The sequence below is a fragment of the Alexandromys fortis genome, unplaced genomic scaffold (assembly GCF_014885135.2).
Source record: "Alexandromys fortis isolate MF-2015 unplaced genomic scaffold, M_Fortis_MF-2015_v1.1 scaffold_127, whole genome shotgun sequence".
In the NCBI taxonomy this organism is placed as follows: Eukaryota; Metazoa; Chordata; class Mammalia; order Rodentia; family Cricetidae; genus Alexandromys; species Alexandromys fortis.
The window spans coordinates 3,969,670-3,996,527 of NW_026068006.1; the positions used below are offsets into that span (position 1 = coordinate 3,969,670).

The window sequence follows — 26,858 nt, forward strand, 5'->3', positions numbered from 1 at the left end:
GTGGGGGCAGATTTGGCATTGAACTTCATTTCATAGATGGGATTAAACAATTCATCTTAAGTCACAAAATTTGATTCCAGTATGAATAGAGTGGCTTTCTTTCTTTCTTTCTTTCTTTCTTTCTTTCTTTCTTTCTTTCTTTTTTTTTAAAGAGTGGCTTTCTTTCTAAGTCAGAAAGAATCTGGGGTTCTTAGACCATCTCTTGGGAAAGGAATGTATCAGTTCCAATAGTTATGTGCCTGTGTCTTTGCCCTTGACACTTTACAGCGCTGTCTTAGTCACAGGACAGCATAACTTGCTATGCAAAGCCATCCCTATTTTACAAGACGTCGTGATTGTTAACTCCCATGTGTCTAGTTGAAGGGTTTCAGCCTGCTCTCCTTCCTCACTGCTTCATCCTCCATTCTGATATACCCCGAAGTCAGAACTCACCTTGTGCTTTTCACTGCCAGCCCTTGAAGGTGCTGCTGCTTCACCTCACACAAACTAAAGCTTGACATCATCAGTGGTGTGCCTTCCCTGAGCTGGAGACATCGGGTCAGTGCAGCTGGCTCTTCCTTAAAGAGAATTCAGGGCCCTGGGATAATGAGCTGGATGGCTGGACTGAAATTTCTGGTGCTGATAATGGGTTTGTTTCATTGGTAAAGCCCGATGGGTTTCCTGTGCCGAGGTGTGGAGATCTGACTCATGAGTTCTACCGTGCCTTCTCCTGTGGATGCCTCAGGCAGTGTCTGTCCAGCCTCTCCACCATTACACAGCCAGAAGGACCTCACATGTCCACTTGCCTAAGGGAAATTATATTTACTGTGGAGTCAAGGTCAGGCTGGGGTCTTCAAGGCTCGGTATCACATACCCCGTGCCCAAAGGATGGTGATGTGAGAAAGTAAATTAAAACTACCAACCATGGTGGCGGGTCAGCTACAGCACCACTGTGGAAGAAAAGAGGACGTTTGTTTACAGCTCTTTGAATAAAGCCCCAGGATTTCATTTTTCACTGGCTTCTGGCAATTACACTGCTCCACTTTCTGTAGGGCTTGCAAGCACAGAGGCCCGAAGGCATCATGAAGGAAAACGAGAAGGAAGCCAGGGAGCGAATGGAAATCAGAGAAGACTAGCAGTGTGAGTCCCTTCAGAAGTGGTTACCACTCTGGTCCAGCATGTCCTTTCCACAGTGGGACATGGGCTGGGCAGGCCAGAAGTTACCATCTCTTAAGATTTTTCAAGTAAATCAGAATTTTTTTATAATACATCTCAAGGTTTAAGGATTAAACTTATTAAAACATAAAAGCCAAGTGAAGTGCATTCTCAGTCTGAGGAAGACTGGCTCATTCTCATTGGTAATTCTTTTGAAAGCGCCGAGTCTCTGACTGATTTATACAACTGTATTAAGTGCTACCCCTGCTACCAACCTTGGCTCTGTGAGAAATATGCCAAGTGTTAAAACTTATTACTGAATCACCAGCACATAATATAATTATTGACAAATAAAGAGTTCTTGATAAGATGGAATAAAGATTCCATTGCTTTCTCTACATCTCACACCCACCAGAGATCTCAGTCACTTTATGTCTTCAGTGAGTGCATATTTGCAAACATGGAGAAGTACTGATCTCCTGAGAACTTGTCTTTTATACTAGGTAAGAATTTTAGTGACTTTAGCCATATATAACTAATTTACTTCGCCTTTTTAAACTACCAAAAATCAAGAGCAAAATTTGGTTTCTTAAAGGGGCTTAAATAATAATATTAAATTCTATGGACTTTTACATATTGATGAGCAAAATTTTATTGTAATAAAGATAACCTTGGATTTGGCTTTAAAAATTCACTCTTGAATGGCTAAAATGACTTCTATACTATAATTATAACCACTTAAAAGATGTATTTAGAATCTAATAGGACTATATCTGTTCTCCATAATGGTAGAATTTCAATAACATTTAAATGTAAGTTAAATTTGGAAAGACTATTTTTGTACGAAAATTATTTTTTTTTTAATTATACAATACATTAAGATGTAGCATAGCTATGTGGAACTAAGAAAATACTTGGCAGGTGCACAATGTCTTCTTTCCTTGTTTGTGTGGCCTTTGAAAATCATTGAGAGTCTTTGAGCCCACATTCTTTTTCTGCCAAATGATGATTATCTAAAAGAGAAAGAAAGAAAGAAAGAAAGAAAGAAAGAAAGGAAAACTTCCATTCTGCAGTTGTATGACTGATGGCAAAAGAGATACCACATGTTTCTACAGTCACTCAACACGTTTTATTTAGGTAACTATTCTGTGCCAGGCGCTGTTTTAGACACAGAAGATAAACCATGGAGTAAAGAAGACAGAGCACTTGCCCTCCTCGAGTTTGTTTTTAGTAGAAAAGCGATAACTAGAAAACAGCCTGAGAGATGGCGGGCATTATATGACATCGGCGGGTTGATGGAGACAAGATATTGGAGCAAGTAAAAGTATTTTGAATGATACTGTTGGTCCAAGATTGGGATAATGAAATAATCAATTGACAGAGACATCATTTAGAAGTTAATGTTTGAGCAAAGATACAAGAGATAAAGGGGATAAGCCCAGATATCTGAGGGAAGGATTACTGGATGCAGAAAACAGCTGTTGGGTGCACGTGTTTGCCGTATCCAGAAAACATCAAGGTTCCAGTAACAACGAGTGGAATGAGAGGCTGGAGAAAAGATGAAATTCATAGGTAAACCCCGGGAAGAATCATCTCTGACATCTTTGCAGACTCTATTTTTACTCTGAGAAAAATGGAAAGCAATTGAGAGGCTTAGCAGTGATTAACTCAGCGGAATAGAGATCAACAGAGTTGTGCTGCAGTTAGAATGTAGATGGGAAGAGTCAAGCCTACAATAGACCAGTAAGAAACCAATGCATTTATATAGGTGAGGCATGACACTGTTTCTGGCACGGAGGGGATAGCACAGTACTGAGTGTTTTACCTATTTTAAGTATTATTCAGTGGGGGTTTGCTGGTAGTTTAAACAGAAGCATGCGAACTGGCATCAAAAATAACTGACCAGCCTTTCCTGGGACAACTGGAAGAATGAATGTTCCATGTGTGAGTTATAGAGAATTCTAGATGGGAGAAATCTTGTGGAAAGGTGTGTAGGAATTCACATGGGAGGTGTTAAGTTTGACATGCAGGCGTCAGCTATGACGTTAGACCCGAGAAGCTGGCGCTCAGACAAACTAATGGTAATTTATTCAAGTATATCAATAACATGCTGAATTTTCAGAGACTAAGGGAATCATCTATGGATTTTTCCTGGGGAAACATTAGGAGAAAAGAAAGAAGTGGATGAAGCAGCGGTGTCTTATTTGAAAATCACCCGTGAGTTAGGACTGTGGCATCCTGAAGCACTGGGTCAGATGCACTGAGCACCTGGACTGAGGCATGACTTTGAATGTAGCATGGCGGAAGCCCTTGGTGACAATGTGCAGATTTTTCTTTAGTAGGCAGGGATTAAAGCACATTGGAGAGGACTAAGAGGACAGAAAGTAAAGGAACTGGAGGCAATTGTATATTTATTTAAGACGGGTGTCCAGTGAAGGACACAGAGACAGGTTAAGAACCACAAAGGAAGTACAGACAGCTTATGGCTATGTTTAGAAGAAAAGGAGGTAAACATAAGTTTCATATTTATTTGCGGGTGGGAATAAATTAGTAACAAATGCAGCCTTGGGAGGGAGGAGAAAGCCATGCCAGACAGATGCTCCTAAGTGAGTCTTAGTGATGAATTCTAATGCATTCAGGGGGAAGTTGATGATATACACTGGAGAGCTCGGTTCGTCTTCAGAAAGAGGAAGAAAATCAGGACACGAAGGACAAATGTCAGTGGGTCACACAGAGAACTGTGATTATTTCATTCCCATCCTCCAGAAGATTATGAGCATGAACTCATACTACTCAGAGGAGGATACTGTACTACCAAAGTGGATGGGATACAGAGCTGAAATACCCTATCACTATCACCTCTGATACACTGCTAGACCAGTTCTAGGCTGGATGGTTGTTCTCAGACTTAGAGATAACCTGCAGTAGGTTAGGAAAGGGGAGAAGGCACTTTCCACCCAGGAACATCAGGACATGTGACTACTGAACACGTATGTTCACATTGCTGTTGGTCAATTGAGTACAGGTTTAACATTAATAAATCTAATCTATGTACACAGTGTTCCAGTTTTACATGTATAAAGAAAAAATAATCCTGTGTACTTTATTCCACTGGCCTTGAACATCACTAAAAGTAACTATTGAATCCATGTTGGTAGATTGAGAGTAAACATACAGACACTTCCCTCATGGGGTTAACAGCACTCTACGCAGTCACTGCAGCCCCCACTGCAGCCATGTTCTCAGTCTTGCATGCTGCCATTGAAATGACAGGAGCTATGCAATGCAGACAGGCTAGTCATTTCCAGCTTTTCCACGATCTCTGGAGCTTCTTTCAAACATTCAGCCTACTTGTAGGCTAGAGCCTTAAGACCTGTGTTTATTTAGAGCCAAAAGGCAAAGTAAGGCCATGGAATGTGAGTCTGGGACTCTGCTTGGTCCAGCAGAACCTAGATCCCGAGCTTTAGAGCTATAGCAATAGCCGGGCTTGTGTGAAGAATGAACCGGTTGCCGGCCACTGGCTTAGCAGGATGCACGAAGGCTTCCCACTTGAGGCTGTGACATAAGAAGTTTAACCAGAGCTTCAGCTGATGCATGGCCTTTGCTGCTTCTCTAAAAGCAAGAATGCAAAGTTTTGTGACACTGTCCTCACTCAGCCTGGCAGAGTTTACACAAACACGGATCTTTGACATGAGAGAAGGTTGCTTCTGTTCTTCTTGTGCTCATCTGTCTTGGACTGAGCAGCATGCTCACTTCTAAAACAGCTAGTGTCAAGGACAGTCACTTTCCCAGCAGGCACTAGGATTGTCAAGAACAGTCACTTTCCCAGCAGGCATTAGGGTTGTCAAGAACAGTCGCTTACCCAGCAGGCACTAGGGTTGTCGAGAATAGTCACATATCCCAGCATGCACTACAGTGACTATATTTTAAGATGCAGTTTTGTCCTTTGGTTGAATACTGTCCTGTGGAGAAGACAGAAGAGGGAAAATCACCCAAATGCTATCTTACTCCCAGGGCTTGCACTTGTCTTAGCAATCGTTTCTAGGCTTTTCCTTAACTTTTGGGCCCTTTCTTAGATAATATGGCCTGTCTCATTTCCTCCTCACCTCTCTCTTCCTCCCATCTTTGTTTCTACTTTGATGACGTCACGATCAGGTTTTCCAGTGACTGACATCTACTGTAGCTGTGGATTCTTCTTGTTTCTGAGGCAGAATACCTGATATAAGAACTTAAAGGAAGAGGAATGTGTTTTAACAGTTTTAACAGTTCCAGCCCACAGTGATGCCAAAGCTTGGTGCAGCTGGGTAGCTCAGGCCATGGCTGAGGAAAACATGTCTGTTCACATAGTCCTTTTCCTTGTAGTTCCCCCAGCACCTGTCTGTTCTCCTGTAGCCCAAAAGGGCCTGTCTTCCCTCAGGAAGCTTTTGGAAAGGCCTTACATATTAATAATCTTAGGCACATCAACCCAACAAACTTGAATTTCAATGCTAACCAGCACAGGTTATGGAAGGATACCTCAGTGGGTACAGTGAATTCCATGGAAAGCAGATGGACAGTCTGTGCTTAACTCCTGAAACTTACAGATAAGTGGAGAGCTCTCTCCCCAGATGGTATCTGAACTCCATGACTGTGTCTGGGCAGGCAGATGCCTCTACCATGCAACACAGTAATAATGGTTTTAAATGTGCTGCATTTGTTGCATTGACTTCCTGCTTCTCTGGGTCCTTGAGTCATCTCAGATTTGTGGTCAGTTTATAACATCTACAGTTTCTGTGAGGTTCAGACCCTGATCCCCAGTGCTCCAGGGCTTTGCAGATGATGATTGCCTACACACCATAAACCTCACCAAATTTGTTCCACGTGAGATGTCTTCCCTATGTTCCGAACAAGCCACAGCCACACACGACCACAAGCTTCTCACTAAAGACCTCTAAGCACTCACTTTTAAAATCCCTCTTCCAACTCATTCTTTCTGTCCTTGCTCTAATTGTAGCTACTACAGCTTGCTTTTCGCCATCCTAGTCTTACGTCTTTAAAGATATTTGAGGTTAGGAACTGTGTGGTGCAAATATTGCTACACTCATCAGAATTCTAATACATGTCTGCTGTGGTTCATTAAAATTGCATTTCTCAAGATGGCTGTGTGAAGGCAAAGGCATAGAGCTATGGTTTGGATCTGAATATCTGCTACGTATTAAGGGCTTGCTCCTTGGTGCACCATGCCCTGGAGGTGATGAAGCCTTCAGGAGGTAGGACCCCATGAGAAGTCTGGGGATGTGCCCCCAAGTAGTATTTGGAGAATTGTACTCTCTTTCCCTCTTTTGCTTCCTAGCTATGAAGTGAGCAATGCGTTTCCCCCCTGGTCCCTGTCACCATCACAAGAATGCCCACCTTAGAGCAGTAGATTTAATCAGCCGTGGCCTAGATACTTCAAAGTTCTTAGGCAAAATAGACCTTTGCTTTTTTCAAGGCCACTGTATTTTGACTAATGCAGTGGGCAATGTAAGGAGCCAGGTTAGTACTTGTCAGGATAAGAGAAATGTACATTGAGTTTTCAATTCCTGGATCAGAGACAGGAAATGAATCACATGGACAAAGGGGCAGGATGGCTGGGCAGAAAATACTCTGAGCTTTCAAAAACAAACAAACAAAAACAAAACAGAAGTTTGAGCAGTCAAGCCCCAGCTGATAGTTCACTTTTCTCCGTAACCTATTGCTCTCTGGGTTTAACCCATCCCCCTGGGCTATGTCTGGATTATAGGCTTCCGATGAGCTGGCATCTAGGTCTATAATTAAAGTTGGCCACATGTATTAGCCTCATACAAAGAATTTGCTGTAAGGTTGTACAGAGGAAAGTTTCTTGGTAATTTACCTGCCCTCACCCATATCGACGATTTGTACAGTGTTGTTCACGTGTTCACCCAAAGGGGCCAAGAAAGAGCCATATCTATGCTGGTGTAGGATGTGGGTTTGGAAAGTCAGGGGAAATTCTAAGAGCATGGTGATCCGTCCCCAACGCCCTATGTTCTCCACCAACCATAACAGTATTTTCATTCTGTATTACATGGGGCTTATATGTAACATGAACGAGGGCCTTCTTGTTTTGGTTTTCTGTCCTTCCCAATACCCCACAACTGTTTAGACCCAAGAAAATCACACATAGGTCTCCATAAATTCTAAGCAGATTGGCCCATTAGCTTTAGCCTCTCACTGGCTAACTCTTACATCTTGAGTAACCCATTTTTCTGATCTATGTTAGCCATGTGGCTCAGTACCTTTTTCCAGTGGGGCAGATCACATCCTGCTGCTTCGGTGGTCTGGGCAGGAGTGGGAGGAATCAACATCCTCCTTCCCAGAATTTTCCTGTTCTCATTACATCATTTCTACTTCCTGTCTGGTTTCCCACCTATATTTCCTGCTTGGCCAATCAGTGTTTATATATAACAAGACAGAATACAGACAATTCTCCCACACCACTTATATAAAGAGTAAAAGACATGTTGGGTTAGGGTTTAGTCTGAGCTGGTCTCAGACCCTTAGGAATTTTGTCAGCTTCCTTTGGAGCTGCTCCAGCTGTTTGGCTTCTTCAAAGTTCCTGAGTAAATGACCAGGGCTTGGACATCTCTCAGCTCTTTGCAGTGTTTAGTGGCCATTCGGTCTTTGAAATTTTCCTTTTATTTCCCACCCCTTATTTATGAAAAGTTGTGGTAACAAAAATGAGAATGGCTCCATGCTTTTGTGAGATTAATTATTTTAAATGAGGACAGAAAATCAAACACCTGAGAAGAAAATGGCTCAGAAATGGGCAAGCCAGCATTACGCTGTGCTACAGTTGCTTTGCTACATGGCCCTTTTATTTTTCTCCCGAGTAACGTAAGAGCCATTGAGCTCAGAGGACACGGACATCCTGTACAGGAAATAGATGGTGTGTGGAGGGGAGGGAGGGCGCCCAGCAGTCATTCTCTGAATCCTTCAGCCAGTTTCACTCGAATACATTAGAGAAGGCCATAAAGGGACGGGAAGCAGAGCTCCACCTGGATGGCTTCCAAGCCCTTCACAGAGCTCAGGAAAAGCTCGGCTAAGCCACACGCATTTTATGTTTTCCTGCGGAAAGATTCCACTTGGTGGGCTCAGGGTTAAGGAGTCTCAGCAAGTTTTTATGGAGGCACTAAAACATTCTCTTGGTGTTTTGCTCTGTTGCTGAAGGAAGCCCGTGGGGGAGGGCAGAACTCAGGGGCTGCCGACTGATGAGCTCGGTGAGGCACTGATGTGAACACAATCGTGGTGCCAGCACAGCTGCCCTGCTCCTTGGACGTGTCTCACAGAGGATTGTGTGTGTGTTTGCACACACAGCCATGCACGTGTGTGAATCCTCAGTTGAAATGTAAAAAGCCTAAACTTGGGAGAGTAGGTATGTGGGGATTTTTGCTTTGCCCACACAACATGAAGGGATGGTTTCCTGGGAGAGGACAAGACAGCCATATGCAAAGGGTCGGGAGGGGAGGGTGTGAAGACTGAGCTCCTCCCCGAACCAGGAGCTCCCCCACCAAAAAAAAAACAACCATCAGTTCCAAAGAGAAAACAGAAGCATATTTTGTTCTTCATACGAGTGATGTAGAATGTTCATTGAAGCAAAAAACCATTTGTGACATGAACTCAGCCTTTATTTGGGCCACCATGTCCTAAGGTGTTTATGTCACAGCCTGTGATTTACACAGGGGTTGGGTGTTGTCATGAGAAACAAACCTGTACTCTTTGGAATTTGCTGCAACCAGTTCCTTTATCTGCTGACTTAGCTGATACCTTCTCTTTCTAGAAAAATATGCATTGGTTGCCTTCCTGGTTTATGCTTCTCCAAGAAAGCATACTGTCCATCTTCAAGATACCTTACCATGCACTAACACTTCCAACTCTTCATTCATAACTAATCTCTTCCCACATTCTCATTCTTCTTAAATTGTAATCATAAAAATATAGTTTCCATCTAGTCTAGAAGGTAAGGCATTGTATTAAATGGAGATGACGGAATGCTACCAGTGAGGAAAGTACCTCCTGTTTCTCCCAGGTTTAGAGGATCAGTGTATTTCTACCCCATTCTAAGAAAGCTAGAAACGGTCCCTCCCTCTCTCTCCCTTTTCTCTTTCATTTCCTAAGTGGTCTATGGAGCTTCTACTTTCAAAAACCTTGAAGAAAAGCAAACAGCTGCATTTCATTTGAAATGACAAACTCATTCAAGGACAAAACCTTAGACGCTTAAGTTAGTTTTTCTGTTTTCAAAGTAGAAAGAACATATTACACCCCCGAGTAAGCTGTTACCCCCAGATTTGGGAGAGTATGATTCAAGGTGCCGAAGCCATAGACTCGTTTCTGGAGGACTATGCAAATATACAAATCCTATTTCATTCATTCATTCTTGAATGAAATGAGTGATAAGGTAGTTCCCCTTCAGCCTGATAGAGCAGCTCCACCTACTGCACAAAAGCTGTATTTTCTGCTTGATAATTGCACAGTGGAATTTCAACCCTACAGCACCAACCACTAAACAGAGCTGGTTGACCCTTAATTGTCAACATCAAGCTATGAGTCAGTTTATCAGAATTTCCTTCTCCTAGTGTTTTAATGTGGGAGGGTGGGTGATGTCACCACACACACACACACACACACACACACACACACACACACACACACGACTGCTCTCTCAGATTGAGGGTAGCAATTGCAGAATGAAAGATGAGACATCCAAGAATATAAATCTGGGAGTTGTAGAGTAAGCTAGAACATTGCTTTTGGTGCCTTCAATGTCATTTATTCTGAAAATAAATTATGTTCCCCATTGGGTGTGAGAGCTAATATCGTCAATTGAACCATTGATACTTCATCCTGAGGCATAAGCTGATTCTTTGTCAAATGAATCCAGCTGTCATGGGCTTTCCTTAAATTTCCCCTTCTTTAGTGGGTTGCTTTTTCATGGTCCACTACTAACACTTAAGTTTACAATATCTTTCGAGGAGAGACACATAATGTTCTGCTTTATATTGCATCGTTTTTGTCTTTGTGAAGCTGGGGCCACTCATTATCCTTCCAACCGTTTGGATTAGGTCATCTGGTTTCTTAATCGCAACATCAGATAAATGATAGCAAACACAGCACAGCCCTGAGATGATTCCTTTTTCCACTTTCTGTTGTTCGTTCAAGGTCCTAACTGATTATTGACCTTTCAATGCACTCTGGAAGATGATTCGTCTTGTCTTGAGGATATGATGTTATCACAAAACTGACTTGATAATTAGTTTTGCAGCTTCCATCATTCATGTTATGTTGTATTTGTCAACTCATGATTAATTAATTTATAGTTGAATAGAAGGCCACAGAATCAAATATTTGTATTTCATATTTCTCAAGTCTTTGTTCTCCAAATAAATTGAATAAGACATAATTTGTTCATATATTATGTGCCAAATTCACAATTATGCAGTTGATCCATATTTAAATTTAGAATTGTAAGTACCTAATGGGCTTTAATTTTTAGTTTGACTTTAAGAATGGCTATATGGGTGCTGGAGAGATGACTCAGTGGGTGAAATGTTTGCTGAAGACTTTGGCTTGGATCCTATCTCCTCATTCCTTCTTCATTACTTAAAATGTGCAAAAGAAAACACAACCACTCAGCACCCGAGCCAAAGGCCAGCACAGTAATTGACACCTGTGTTCTCAACGCCGGAGAGTTGAGAGAAAGAATGGGAGCCTAGAGCTCATTATCCAGATGTTAGCCAGTGCGCGGGTTCAAGTTCAGGCTGAGGCCGTCTCAGTTGTAAGATGGGAGCAATAGAAGGAGGTGCATGATATAAACCTCTGTCCTCTATACAAGTGCAGAGGCATGCATACCTATATGTACACATGTACATACACTGTGAACCAGAGCATGTGTGCACACACGTATGTACACACACACACACAATTCTTTAAAAACACTATTTGAAACTCTAAAAAATGTCAAAAGTCTGGCTTTCTCAAATATACCTGCATTTTACAAAAACGTGCCATATTTGCCATAAATCGACCCATTCACTGACAATTTTGGTGTCTGCTAAAACCTGACCCTGTGCTAGTTTCTGGGAATTTGGTGGTTAATAAATAAATGGATTCCTCTCCCTCACTGAACTCCTTTTAAAAAAGTTTTCACAGCAGTAACAGAGTGAAGCAGTGTGTGTCAAAAAGGATGTGACAGCCTTTCCTTTTTCTTCAGGAAAGAGTAAAACTCAAGGAGACGACTTCCTCAAAGATAGAGGCCCCAAACTAGGGTTTCAGAGAGGGCAAACTGTTCACCAGAAAGCTAATTAGTGGAAAGAAAACTTCTAGAAGAGTAAATATCTTGAAAGTCCCTGGGTTAAGAAAGCAGGGCAGGATGAGGGGTGTTATAATACACTTAGAAGTCGGCATTGCAAACTGTGTTCTAAGGAGGTTCTAGACAAGTGTGCAGAGGTCAGATTGTGGTGGGGCCTTCATGAATTTGAAGTGATTCTGCATGCAGTGGTGGTCCTTGACTAGCTTTTGTTGGTTTATATATCTTAAATAAGGAAAAGGGAACAATGAAATGTGATTCGAACTGATTAAGAAGTTCCCATCCCACACTACAGAGGGAGGATAAGGAGCTGATCGGAAAGGAGGCAGGAGGGACATAAGTTAGGAGACAAGGAACTGATGCATGACAGGCAGAATACGGGTGGACTGCTATTAAATGGGCCATGCTAGGAGTAGAGATGATCTGATGGTCAAGTTTCTATAAGAAATCCACCAAAACTTCTGTCTCCAGCATAAAGAGACTCTGATAGCATCATCAATTGACATTCAGGGAATGCCCATATTAAAGAAAAGCAAAGCAGAAAGGAAGCCACTGTCGAGGACAGCTTGCATCTGGGGCAAAGGTCCATGGAAGCCTGCTGTCATGCCAACAGACATCTGGGGTAAAGGTTCATGAATCCTGGGTGCAGGGACAAGTTCACTCAGCATGATTGTCTGCTCAGTTTTTCTCATTTTGCCACTCTTCTTGCTCCACATCCTGCCACAGAGGACTGGTACGAACAGCTACAGCCCCTCATCCTCACCCTGAAGGAGTGCATGGGAGAGGTGGTGAGCCGAGCCAAGCAGTCCCTGACGTTTGTGCTACTTCAGGAGCTGGCCTACAGCCTGCCCCAGTGCCTGATGCTGACGCTGAGAAGAGACATCGTCTTCAGTCAGGCGGTGGGTGTCCACTGTGGTGTGTACAGAAGTGTGAACTGCCGGCGTCCCATCCTCGATGGGGGCACAGCCCTTTGAACGGTGTTATTTTTAAATAGCCCTTCTGAAATTCTGGCCTCCTGTTTAGTTTAGCTGGATAAATAGACTGAATACATCATGGAGAACTTTTGAATCTTTGATATTTCTCTGTGAAAAGACACAGCTCAATGTGAAATGTATATTTTGCTTGAACCGTGGATGGACTTTGAGAGGAAGAGTCAGTGTTCTCTTGTGTCATTCCCTGAGACAGCCTATGAGGGGAAAGGAAGGGACTGTCACCTTGCATTGCAAGTGATGGCCGAGAGCTCATCAAAGGGCATTTGTATATAACCCCTTATTTATTCAGCTTTTCCAGAAATCTCAGGACAAGGCTTTGCAGAGATCTCTTCTTCCCTTCATAAGAGACTTTTTGCAAGGCTGCAGGATTAATTTGTAATAGTTGGCTGATGGTTCCCTTTTCCTATATCCAAACCTAACGGTGACTTTAAGACCAGTTCTACCCCCAGCTCAAGGCTCACCACTTTCCTTTTGCTCCCCTCTCTCTACCCCACGATTCAGTTTCAGAGGTCAAGATGTGGAAGAAAGGAGAGCACAATGCTTCACCTTGTAAGCTGTCATTGCAGAGGGGGGGTTTCACCAAATTGCCCATTGCCAGTATATTACGCCATTAGTGGTCCAGTGGAAGACAGACCCAGCCAGGCACTGCACTTTCCCTTAAGCCTGCTCATTTATGATGTCCTTTTAGTGACTCTTGTCACATGTGCAAAAACACAATACTAGTAGAATTTGAAAATCTTAAGAAGTTTAGTGGAGTTTAGTGGTTATAGACAGTAGACATCCAATTCAAAGATTTTCCACCTTGGTTCTAAAATCCATTTACCTAGCTTTCTTTCAATTCTGTATTCCCAAACCCTTAGACAATGCCACCCTAGATCAAAGACCATCAATTTAATAAATATGTGCAAATTCTAGCAGCTTTGTTATATACACTTGCTGAATTTTAATTAAAGCTGGGATGTCTCAAAAGTCTGAAGATATTTACAAACTGAAGTTATAAGGTTGCTGACCCCAGTGAATTTCTTGAATAATTTCTTTCCTTAGCTTGCTGGATTGGTGTGTGGTTTTATCATCAAGTTACATACAAGTCTGCACGACCCCGACTTCCTCCAGCAGCTTCACACAGTGGGCTTGATAGCGCAGTATGAAGGACTGCTAAGCACCTATAGTGAGTATTGCATGCACCTATGAAGGACTGCTCAGCACCTATAGTGAGTATTGCATGCACCTATGAAGGCCTGCTAAGCACCTATAGTGAGTATTGCATGGGTTCGTCTTAAGATCTTATTGCTGGTCATAGTCATAATATGTCAGTTTTCTCAGATAAGGTGAAAACTCAGTGGTGAACCTTTTCTATGCCGCATGTCAGAGGAATGGTGTAGCTTCTAACTTCTTACTCGCTCGCCCTTGGGTTTTCCTTGGGATTCAATTTGTGTTTTGAAGATGGAATTGTGGGTTATTTCAGAGTGGGCTCTTTAGCAGTCATCTGGATTTTTTTTAATATACAGATTTGTTGACAACATTGCTTTCATTGACTGGATTGTAAAGACACCATAGCCTCATGTCTAGGACTGTGCTGTTCAATACGGGAGCCCCATGTGTTTATGAAGTGCTTGATATTCAGCTACCCCCAAATCCATGTGTTCTAGACATGAACATCAGATTGCAAAGACTAGCAGAGGTAGCTTTTTTTGGCATTAGCTGGTTAGACGTTTATGTGGCTTTACATGTGAATCTACAATTTGTATATGTTGGGATTATATATACTGTACTATTAAAATTAATGTTGCTTTGTTTCATTTTATACTTTTAAAGAAATGAAGAACAGAAACTCTGAAGAATAGCCCACATTCTACTTCTATTGCATTATGCTAATCTAGGGCATTTATTATGTCTTCAGGCAATGTTTTTCAGAATTGGAAGACAAAATTAGCATTAGGCGGATTGATAATTGATGAAATGATCAGTGAAGTCCTCTATTCTAAAATATCAAATGGCAGTCCTGTCAATAGAAGATGTCTAAATGATAGTTTGCTTCATAAAAAGGCTTAGAAATCTTCCTCTGGCCTCCCAGTACAGGTGAACATTCTTCTTCCCTCAAAGGGAACACCGACGTCTGCAGTCCATTGAAAGCGTTCTTATTTCGCTGTTGAAAACCTGCACAGTCGATCGGGGGCATATGCTGAATGGGCTCAGTGCACTGAGAAACTCAGTCTCTGCACTGCCAGGCAGAACTCCAGCAGGGAGGCACCGCAGCGAGCAGCATTTTAGTTTAATAGTCTGTTTGTTAACAAGGTACCTTTCTCCCTGTGCAGGTGATGAAATCGGAATGCTCGAGGACATGGCTGTCGGCATTTCAGACTTGAGGAAAGTTGCGTTTAAAATAACTGAAGCCAAGTCTAGTGATGACCTGCCTGTTCTCACAGGAAGGCGGTGAGTGGTGCCCCTGCCCAAAATCTAGATGTTTTCACACTCATGGTGTTTTGTGGCAAATTTCCTCGGAATTCAGGCTTGGTGTTCTTTCTTTCTTTCTTTCTTTCTTTCTTTCTTTCTTTCTTTCTTTCTTCTTCTTCTTCTTCTTCTTCTTCTTCTTCTTCTTCTTCATCCTCCTCCTCCTCCTCCTCCACACCTCCTCCTCCTCCTCCTCCTCCTCCTCCTCCTCCTCCTCCTCCTCCTTCTCCTTCTTTTTCTACTTCTCCTTCTCCCTCTCCCTCTCCTTCTCCTTCTTTTTTGATGAGAAGTAAATACAGATTGGATGATACAAGGAGGTCCTGAAAATATCCTGGAAGTCTCATGCATGTTTGTGAAGTGGTCATGAGGTTGCACATGATAAGGTTCATGAAACAGAAGAAATCTGCAGCCGCGGTGACATTCAGAGCCAACTCCTCTTCACGCTGTCTGGTCCAAAGCTCTGGGTGTTCTTACGTTTGCGGGAATTGCTCAGCTAATAGCTTCATAATTCTTGAGATGACTTCAAATTAAATTCAGTTAAAAGCAGCAACATGTAAGGAAGGATATATTCTTATGTCAGGGGCATATTCTACCATTTTTTAAAATTATTTTTGACAATTCACTTTCAGACTCTGAGATTTCTGAGAAAGGGTTTTTTTTTTTAATAAATAGCTTATAAGGTCAGAATATGGCAGGCAGAGTTCCAGAAATAATAAAAAAATGTGGCATGTAAAAGAGATTTTTAATAGAAGAATTGTACCATATAATAATTTGTTTCATTCAGAAGTCATCCAATTTTGATTGATCTGGTGTTTCCACATTTGAATATTATATGAGGGACTTGAATTTTGAAGTTGTCTCAGGTCGCAGTGTAAACATGTGTTACAAAAAGATGCAGAACAGATCAAGTAAACATACAATAGTCACTTAGAATTATGTGCTAAAGGTGCATACACAACAGTCAGTTCCTCGTGTAGAGAAGAGAACTCTGGAGCACAAAATAAACAAAGCCCGATGAAAGTAAATGTCTCATCTGAATATTAACTCATCTTTTGCTATTATTGGAGGAAAAATGAATAAAATTGTTCACAAACACATCTAGAACATAGCACATTCTTCCGAAGTTTATTACCGAGTGGGATATGCTGACATGTCCCTCACTGTTCATGAGGGAGTTTACCCGGCCACTGTGCTAGTGGAGGGAAGGAGGTTCTCTCTGAGGATATCCCTCCAGCCACATTTACATTCAGAACTTGTTAGAGAAGTACAGTATTCCCAGGCCAGAAAAATGCATCTGGGTCCATCCTCTCTGCTATAACAAGAGCTACCTCAAACAGCTGTCTTATGTGGGGAGGGAGCTTAGGTAGCAGAATTACTTGCACACCACACTCAGAGACCTCAGTTTGGTCGTCAGCCCAGAGAAAGCTGGGCCTGGGTTCTATCACCAGTAGTGTGTGTGTGTGTGTGTGTGTGTGTGTGTGTGTGTGTGTGTGTGTTTGCCTCCTCTACAAACCATCTATACTTCTTTCTCCATGGCTGGCTGGCTCTCCTTTTTATCTGACTACCACCCCTGCCTATCCCTCCTCTGACTAGCTATTGGCCATTCAGGTTTTCATTAGACCAATCAGGTGCCTTAGGCAGGCAAGGTAAAACAGCAACACATCTTTCCAGAGTAAAACAAATGCAGCATAAACAAATGCAACACATCCTTGCCTAGTTAAACAATTATTCTGCAATGCAAACAAATGCAACAAATCTTTACATAGATAAACAAATATCCTACTCCACAATATGAGTCTATTATCAATAGTATTTAACAAAATATTTTACTGGAAAATTTTTAATTATTGTTAAAGGGAAACCCACTCTTTGTCCTGTTCTTTTTCCAATGTATAAATTATGCTCCTACCCACTCCATGTACTTCTGAAAATATGTGTCTTCCTCCGGTCCCTAGAGTAAACTCTCTACATGTCTACATTCAAGTTCTTCCTGCATCAGATAATAAGTGTGACATATGCAAGGAGCTGGACTCATTTTATGGATCCTAAACTTTCAACATTGTATAGTTAGGATCATTTTTAATGCAATTTTCTAGTGGAAAAATGTTTCTTTTTTCTGCAAAATTTTCTAAAGAATCACAAATGCCTAAGGTTAATTACATATTCAGTAATGTTATTTCCATTTGGTTGTCCCAAACAGGCAGGTTTATCCATCCAACTAGGCAAAAAGAAATGTGTATCCTAGTCACATTGCTCATCCACGTACCTCAAAAGAAGCCACTCAAGGGAGGACAGGCTTATTTGGCCTCCTTGTCTGAGCTAAGACACTCTATCGGGAAGGGAAGGCGTGGCTCTGGGTGGCTCCATGACACGGAACCTCTGACTGTGACTGCCACACTTCTGCGTACCAAGGGCAGGGACACACTCTAAACATGAAGTATCCTAAGCCATGGACAGTGGCCTCCGTTCCCTAGTGGTGCCACCTCCAAACACACTGCCACTCTCTGGTACCAACTGCTCAAACCCCAAACTGTATGGGGACAGTTCCCATTTAATTTGCAACAGTTTTATTTATCACTTTATCAAGACTCATTATACTGAAAAAAAAAACATTAATATGTTTATTGTCCCTATTTTGAGGCCTGATCTGGTTCTAATGATAAGTACACTCGGGCAGGTGTCGTAAAACGTGAGGTAAACATCCTCCTTTCCTGTGGAACGCGGAGCAAGGCTAAGAGTGTAGGTGCCCATAATCGTGCCGTTGCGTATGTCATGCATTTTAACAACGAAAAGGGTATATGTTCTTCAGTGAATGCGGGGAAAAAAAAAGCAGACAACCACAAAAGCATCGAAGGTGTCGTGGTCCAACTTACCTGTTTTTCCTCCCGATAAATGGAAAAACCCCGAAAGCAAATACCAAGTACCGTTTCTTTCCCGCCCTTCGCTGTCTGCAGAGAACACTATGTGGTGGAGGTCAGGCTCCCGGCTGCCATGTTTGAGTCGCTCCCTCTGCAGATTAAAGAAGGCCAGCTGCTCCATGTCTACCCAGTTCTGTTTAATGTTGGAATCAACGAGCAGCAGACTCTGGCTGAGAGGTAGGCTTCGTGAGAAGGATGGTGTTCGGAGGGTCTTTGAAAAGCCGTATTTCTGCTTATAGAATTTAGACATAGGTATGTATAGCATTTTCCTCTCAACTAGTACACTATCTAGTTACTTCTTGTGCAAAGGTAAACTGTACACACGAAGAAGCCGTGCCCTTAAGTAAGCTTAAATGTATCAGAACCTTGAGAAACAAACTCACTGACTACACAAGCAAAGTCTGCAATGGCCTACGAGGGTGACCTATAGAGTAGCCTCAGAGTCTTTCATGTGCAGACTTTTAAAGAACTACTTAGGATTTCCAAGGACCAGTAGCCTCTAGACTAGACAAGTTTTCATCTTCTGGGCTGTTGTAACTGCACCATAGGTCACTTGTTTTTGAAAACATTCTCCTTCCTCTATCTCCCTTGTACATTAAAAATGTGTCTTTAAGTACCTAGAAACTGTGTACGAGTGATAGAATCTGGAAAACAAACGAAACTGCGAATAGGGCGGCATGCTGAGGGAAGCAGGAAAGTCAGTTTGCCTGACACTCTGACATCAGCGTGCTGTTGATCAGGCAAATCACTTCCCCTCTGTTCTTTGATGCCTACTTTCATGATTTCAAATTTTGGTCTACCCAGGCAACTCTTGCATGGGAGATATACTGCATAAATCCTGTAACATTTTCTTTAATATTCATCCCAAATAATAACTATGTTATATGTCCATTCTTACATAAACCTACTTTGACAAGTATAAAGATTGAAGGAAGACTAGACAGCTTAAAGACTAAAATTCATTTCTTAAGAGTCTGAGAAATCCATGAACCAGTTCCAGGGCACTGGTTCTTGGTGACGGCTCTTTTCCTATATGCTCCCATGACCTCTACTTGACATGTATGAAGGGGGAGGGAAGAGATCTTTGGTATCACATTCTGTAAGGACACTAATTCTGTGGGGTCAGAACCCACCCTTGTATCATCATTTAACCTCAGTTATTCCCTTAGAGGCCACAGCAGTAAACAGAGACACCCTGGAGGATACAGTTTCCACGCATGAGCATGAGTTTTGTGAGAACACAACACTTGTCCAACACTCCTCCAGTTACTTACAATATCTAGCCGAGTCAGAGATCCCCAAGGAAACTCTCTGTGTGTTTTTTGGACACTCTATTCCTGGTCTTCAGGTACAGGTTGATACAGATGCAGAACATGGGTTGTGCCAGATCCCGCTTTGCCAGGTATAGGGCATATAGAAAAAGCATGATCATCCTCCAGAGGAAGCATGTCAGCAAATAGCACATGAAATTTGGGTCTCCAAATAATCAAAGATGTTGAAGAAACAAAACTAATTTAAAAAACAATGTGATTTCTAGGATAGAAACTTCCCTGTAGGGAGGTGATTCTCAACCTGTGGGTAGCAATTCCTCTGGGGATCAAATATTTACATTATGGTTCATAACAGTAGCAAAGTTACAGCTATGAAGTAGCAACAAAATAATTTTTGGTTGGGGGGGGGGGGTCACCACAACATGAAGAACTGTATTAAAGGGTCACAACATCAGGAAGGTTGAGAGCCAGGATTGTAAGGGAAGCTGCCTTTCACCGGCTTTGGAGGGCAGATAGGAATTCATCAAGCTGACACGGAGTGTAGAACAGTATACTCAGAGGAAGATAGTGGGGGAAGTCTCGTGGGCCTTGTGATGCTTAGATGTAGGAGAATGGTTAACGGCACCCCACATGTGTCCCTCAAGCGCTGTGTAGAGGGCAGATGTGACAACTAATGGGACTTGCATTTGGTTTTTATAGAGAGACGAGAAACTCTTAGAGACCTGGTATGAGGAAGTATGTGTTAGTTTAACTTGTCTAATATTTTAACTTGCTGTCTGATACAGGGCTGGTAATAAACATTTGCTGGAAATACTGTTCTAGGAATATGCCACAGGAGAGGTGGGAGGGAAAGAGGGGCCAGAGGCATGTCACTAAGATGTCCTCGAAGCACTATGAGACGAATCACACCCATCTAAAGGGAGTGATAAAAGCAGAGATTTGAAAAGTCCAGTGAGTGATGGATAAAGTGGCCAGAGAGAGGAATCTGAGTACTACTTAGATCTCAGAGCTGAATTTGTGGTAGATATTGGAAGTGGATTTAGAAGGATTTCAGTCTGTGGTTTGGAAGGAATAGTAAATCTACCAGAGATGTCAGTTGACACCTAGGAAGTGTATTTATAGATTTGGATGGAGGTACATATTTGAAGCTACTTGCTAGAGAGACAAGCTTTAAGAATGAAACTGGGACCCATTCAAAGAGAAGACAGATGCAGAGGGATACAGGAACAAGCTCTGTGATAGAGGGGGATGAGAAACACCGGTGCGCAGTTGCTGGGCTTCACAGGCTCACACCGAATACCTTCAAGGTGCAGTCGTCCCTGGGGGACTTCAGGGATACACCCACGCACCCAGCAGTTGGCAGAGGGCAAGATGCCATCCAGACCGGCTTCCAGACATGTTCTTCCAATCTCTGTGCAAGCACAAACAGGAGATCTCGAATGGACAGAAAAAGTGTGGAGTGGGTTACAGAAAACCTTGCCATCTATTTAAAAGGGATAGGAGAGGGTATATTATCTTTAGTACTGGTGCAGAGTCCCCAACTCCCTTCTTTGCTTTTGTTGTTGTTGTTAGGTTGGTTATTTTTGTTTTCCTATTTTCAGGTTTGGAGATGTTTCTTTGCAAGAAAGCATAAATCAAGAAAACTTTGAACTTGTTCAGGAATATTATTCGATATTCACAGAAAAGATGCCGCCTGATTGTAAGTATATGTGTTGTAGAAAGATTAACAATCGTTTGCTGATTAACCATCTTAAGAGGGGCTGGAGACAAGGGCCATGACTAGAGCGGCATGGAGTGGGGAGTCACAGTGATTTTGAGATTTTGTGAAGGAAAGGGATGATTACCAGGGATGTGGCCAAAGCCTGCTTCCTTGCCTTGGTTGCTGTTGCCTGGTGTTCATGCTGGGACACTAAATGCAGTACCAGCAGAAAATATGGGAGTTATAATTAGAAATCTCAATTGGGTACACAGGAATTCCATATAATCTTTGACACTTAAATACCTTGACTGTTTGTGTTTAATCTTTTAGACATGAGATATGGCGCAGGAATATAAAGAGGAAGTCAGGTAGAGTACCTGTTCTCCAGCGTAGTAATTAGTTTATAAATCAAGGAACAGATCCCTTATTTTATGTGCAGTTTTTAGACGTCTAAGCTGATAGGCATGTTTTAAACTATGGAATTGTCTTCTCTATTATTTATTTCTGTAGCTCTTTCCCCACGGAGCTCTAGAGTATTTGGATTTATAGACTGACCGTCTATCTCTAGTATAATCTGTTCAGATATGTGTACCGATAAAAAACTAAGTTTAAACAAATGTGAAACATTAAATTTACAACAAAAGCTGCAATTAAAGTCCGATGCCATCAAATTACAAGCAATTTGTTCATTGATCTGTGTCGGATTATGCTTGGAGTTTCTTATGCAGCAGTACGTTCAGATCTTTCTAGAACCCAGTAAGTATTGTTTCATGACCCTACAGCTACCTGTGTATTCATATGCAGATAGATAGCAAAATTCACTTCCTAGTGTTTACATTATAATTTTTATGTTATTATATTTCACATAAAATATTATTTTTGCCAAAAATTAAATTCTTCAGATGTGGTTTCCTAAGCATCCAGCATACTTGGAATTATACACCTGTTAATTTCACTAGGGTTACTAATATGTATATACCAAACTACTTTTCTTTATTGATTAATGAAATTTACTGAGACTTAGACATTGGTCACTAGTTGCTCCAAGGCTTTGTTTTTCTTTTCATTCTAAAATAATCTCAGAATTTTCTTTCACTTACAATGTGATTTCTGTCTTCATTGATATCTGAAAACTACATATGGCCTAAAAGCATTAGCGTACCTGGGAACCCGTCAGCAAAGCAGGCCCTCAGTTCCTTTCCAGATTCCTCATCTTCCCGGAGCCCATGCTTCCAAGTGATGTCTGGTCCTTAGCAGTGTTTCAGAGCTATTAGTATGCCGTCCTTATTCAAAGGGTAAATTCAAAGTACGTTGCTGCAAACTGTGAAGGGTTTTATTATGCCAGAAACAACCGTATCACCTTAAAAGGACATAAGGAGAAGTGCTTATTACCTAGCATATGAAATATAAAATATTTATATACTCAGTAATTTAAACTATTCAAGGGAATAAATGTTTAAAGATTTAAGAACATTAAACTTTCTATATTAGCAATTAAATAGAGTAGCCCCCCTCAATGTCCATGAGGGATTGGTTTCTTGACACCCTACAAATACCTTAAACTAAATCATTTCTACTAATAAAACCTAGGGCAATCTAAGAAGTATGGAACTGTTCACTATGCTGTATTTTTATTGGTAATAATCACATATACACAAAGACTACATCAGGTTCAGGACAGATGCAGTTTTGTTTCTGAACACTTCTGATCTATGGTCGTTGAATTCATAGATGGTAATCCCATGAGGGGAAAAACTGACTATATAATCAAGTGTCTTTAGAACACACATACACACACACACACAGAGTTATCCTGATCAGTCTATATAAGGTATTGTATGTATATGTAAATTTTATGTATATGATTGGGGGGCTGATCCCTCTGTATTAGAGAGCCAGTTGAGGCCCCTTTCCTGGGGAAGCCAGCAGGAAGTCCTTAGCTGCCTGCAGTTCTTTATCAAGGACTGAAGCAGTGTGACCTTTCCACCTTCCACATTAGCCTGTCTGCTCACGGTGTCTTGTTTAGGCAGCCATGCTGATGAGATTTCATGGGTGTAGTTTCTCTGACATTTCTAGGAGATTAATCCTCCGAGCCAGCTTCCCGTTCTGTTGCCCCCCCTCCCCACGACCTTGTAGTGAGGAAGCCTTGCTGTACAAGTCTAATTCGGGGCTGCTCACCATTGTCCCCCTCCCCCATGACCTTGTAGTGAGGAAGCTGTGCTGTGCAGGTCTAACTCGGGGTTGCTCATCAAGTCACTCCTTCATTCTCTGCACGGTCATCAGTTGCTGTTTTCTGCAATGGCCTCTGTTGTACGAGCCACCCCGTTGATGAGGGGTGAGTCCTTTACTTACCAGTGGAAGTCATGGGTATTGGAAGAGAACCTACAACTGCCACTTTCCAAACGCCAGCAGAATTTCTATTGACATTCTAAATATTAATCCTTATCATCATAAATTGAACCAGTTTAAACTGAGCTGATCACATCTGATGGGTTAAATCGTAGTTTGCTTGATTTTTCCTACTTTATTTCTTACATTTTTGAGGCAAAGCTATCAGATTTTCTGCAGAATGGAGTGGTGGTGTCATTGTGGATACACCTGCAGCAAAAGTGCAGCACACATCTGTATAGTCATGGGAACCTCTGGGTGCATCTCAGGGAGAGGAGAGTGCAGCACACATCTGTATAGTCACAGGGAACTCTGGGGGTGATCGAAAGCAGAACTTGGGGAGCATTTCTTTCCAAAAGGCAACCAAAGAGCTGTGTTAGGAGCATGGAGAGGGACTAAGAATTTAGCTAAAATCACAAGAACTGTATTTCTGGTAGATATGACTGTTCTGAGTCATCTCTTTAATCCAAAAAAATCTATTATTATTTTTACAGTAACATTAAGGAGTTAATATTGAAGAACAGATAATTTATCAAGCCCAGTACTTGCCTTTATTAATACACTATGCACATGTTGTATGTAAAATTTTTAATCCTGCGTTTTAAATGACTTACAAAAAATGCTTGGATTTTACGTGGTGTTCTAAGTAAAAATCACCTCTTCCCCGAGGATGTCATTAATCTTAGTCGGTATCCTCCACTTTTATTCCATCAGGGCGATGAGGAATCTTCCCTAGGCTATCTGTTCGCTCGGTGTCAGGTAGCGGTTAAGTTTTCTTTTACTCAGATAGGAAAAGGTGTGAGCAAGTATAATCTCCCCCAAGTATTCACTAATTCCGCGGTATGTATAGGCTCAGTGGATAGTCTCAATTCAGCAATCTAGGAAAATGTTGTTCTCCTTTAATAGTTGCTATGAATGTTTCTGGGCATTTAGCCTGTAGCTGTTGGTAAACAGCAGTGTGAGGTTGAATAACAGTGGCCCATCAGCCTTGCCCTTGCCCTTCTGAGATGCGTGGTACAGTCTAGTGAGTTACCCGCTAATTTGTTTAAAAATCTCACTGCCTGTGGAATAAGTATTCATTTGAATTCATTTAGGATCCTATACTCTCTCTATTCCCTCAGCTGAAAAAAAAAAAAGTCATTTTTGGAAGGTTGGTGGGCAGAGGGCTCTCCACAGTGAGCAGCCATTCTCCCGTCAGTCTTTGCCTGACTTTTGTTTGAAACAGCTACTATGTATCAGAAATGAAGGCCCGGGGTCTACATGTCTCCAGCCGGCTGTTGTGGGTTCTTCCTCCTGCTTTTCTTTGTACAGTGTTGCGGGTTTCAGGGGTTTGTGTTTTTAGCTAAGACACCATAGTAAATCTTCTGGAGCTGTTTCCCCCGAGGCCCTCTCTGTGCTACTCCCCTGCACCTGTGATCAGCTGAGGCAATTCCAGTCCGCAGGGTCAGCACCTCACTCAGTCTGATCCTTGCACAGGGCTTGTTGCTGTTTCTTTTCCTGACTCCTCGGGTTCTAAGGCTTAACTTTTGCATTCAGAATAAAGTCGAAAAAAGGGCTCTCTAAGTCACCAGCTGGCACAGATATAGCTTCATGTTCCAAAGTCACCATGATATTGCAGATGTGTTCCAGAGCTTAGGAGAAGGAGTCAGAGAAGAGTTCTCCCCTTCTTAGAGAAGGAAGGACCGACTGATATTTATCACATCCAAAGTCATGGTACTTTTCCTAATATTGGTGGTCAAGCATTTTTCCTTTGTCCCTAACACAGTGAATGGCATTAACACCCAGGTCTCCTCGAAACTCACCACAGGTGGACTTCTTTCCCACAATACTGTGCGGCATTGAGAGCAAGAAGGAAAACTAAGACACTTTTGTTTTCACTGATTTAAACTGTTAGAAAAACATTTGACATCCTTGTCACAGATAGCATTTCACCCATTGTAGCAATAAGAATTGCGTAGAGAATACTTTGTTGTAGAAAAAAATCTCAGGTTTGTAAAAAGAATAGGTATGATATTGTCATATTTTTCATTACACATATGCAATTTTTGCTGGAATTCTCACATTCAATTTAGCAGACATTGGCAGAGATGATATTATTTATAAAACTCTGTGTCAATCACCAGAGAAGAGGAAGATGAATAGATCTGTGCCCGGGTAGCATGCAGTTTAATGAGTCAATGCAATCAATGGATAATCCACATTAACTCCAAAGCAGTTTGCAGAAAAGCATGGTTTTGGGGGTGATGCATTTTTTTTCTGAATAATTTAGTCCTGTAGTTTTGCTGTTGTTGCTATACTGTCTCCTGGATAGTTTCTGATGTGTGCAGCTCTACAAGGTTCCAGCATTCAGTTCTACACTAGGAAAAAGGAAGTGAGTCCTATATAACTCCTTCCTTGACAAAAACAAGGAAATAAAAAAAAATGAGTCTTCTGTTTTATATAGACTTCATTTCAGATAAATTATATGATTAGATTTCTGTGCAATCCCCCCAGACATGAGGAAAAGATCAATATGTGCAGGGAGGCAGAGCCTTAGCCCCCCACAGTGGAGAGGTTGCTGGAGTGGAGTCAAACAGGAGAGACTGGATTGTCATCCGTGGAGGTGAACAGAGACAGCAAGCATGTTTGTTAATAATGGGGATTAAGAAGAGCAATTAAACGTGGGGAATCAATGATAGCATGTCATGGAATGCTTTTTAATGAAATGTGTACAACAAAAGTACATCATAGACTTTTAAGGAGAGAGCACATATGGAACATGTAGGAGACAGAGTAAGGGGCACACCCTTCAGAAACTCAACACATGCACTGAGAGACAGAGGCAGGCACAAAGCAAGAGAAAATAAGAGTATTGTTTCGTCTTTTGTTCTCTTTGGTTTGTCAAGATGGCAGGTGTCCTCCTTAGGATTTCTATTGCTGTGAAGAGACACCATGCCATGGCAACTCTTCTAAAGAAAATATTTAATTGGGATGACTTGCTTTCAGTTTCAGAGGTTCAGCCCATTATCTTCCTAATGGGGAGAATGGCAGCCTCCAGGCCGTAGTGGAGCTGAAGGAGCTGAAAATCCTACATCTTTCACGAAGTAGACTGAAACATTGGATGGTATCCTGAGCATAGGAAACCTGAAAGCCTGCCCCCACAGTGACACACTTCCTCCAACAAGGTTATACCCATTCCAACAAAACCACACCTCCTACTAAAGCCGCATCCTAGGAGATTATGGGGACCAATTGTGTGCAAACTACTAGAGCAGGTGAACGTGTTTAAGGATATATGGAAAGCTAAGGTGGTAGGGATGGTCTAAAGAGATGGTCTTCCTGTGAGGTCCTAGAGAAGGAGACAATGGGACCCTTGCCCCCACCAGAAAGGCAAAGTAAAGCCCATAGAGTGAACAGAAGTCTCTACCTCGCCTTGAGGCAAAGTAAATGATCCTAAGAGGGAAGAAAAGCAGCATTCTGGTTTCTAGAAAGAGAAACCTGCCATGTCTCTGTGAAGTCTGTAGACTCTGAGAATTAGGCGAGTTAATGCTGTTTAAGCATTATAGTCTACATGCAGATGTTGTTGTAAGGGGTTATGGTGTGATCTGGAGTTCTTCACAGCCCTGGGGTTCCCACTGTTCTACAGTAGCTTTAGAGGAAGAAATCTCAGGAAAAAAAAAAGAT

General features: G+C 41.9%; 1 protein-coding gene across 4 annotated transcripts in view; it reads left to right on the plus strand.

The window, feature by feature from the left end:
* Inpp4b (inositol polyphosphate-4-phosphatase type II B) overlaps positions 1-26,858 on the plus strand; it is a 696,298-nt gene that overhangs the window by 609,948 nt on the left and 59,492 nt on the right. For all 4 annotated transcript variants that reach the window (XM_050161508.1, XM_050161511.1, XM_050161509.1 and 1 more), the window contains exons 20-24: positions 12,203-12,375; positions 13,513-13,636; positions 14,784-14,901; positions 17,874-18,014; positions 20,710-20,807. In XM_050161508.1, coding sequence (XP_050017465.1) covers positions 12,203-12,375; positions 13,513-13,636; positions 14,784-14,901; positions 17,874-18,014; positions 20,710-20,807 — 654 coding nt within the window. The remainder of the gene's footprint in view (positions 1-12,202; positions 12,376-13,512; positions 13,637-14,783; positions 14,902-17,873; positions 18,015-20,709; positions 20,808-26,858) is intronic.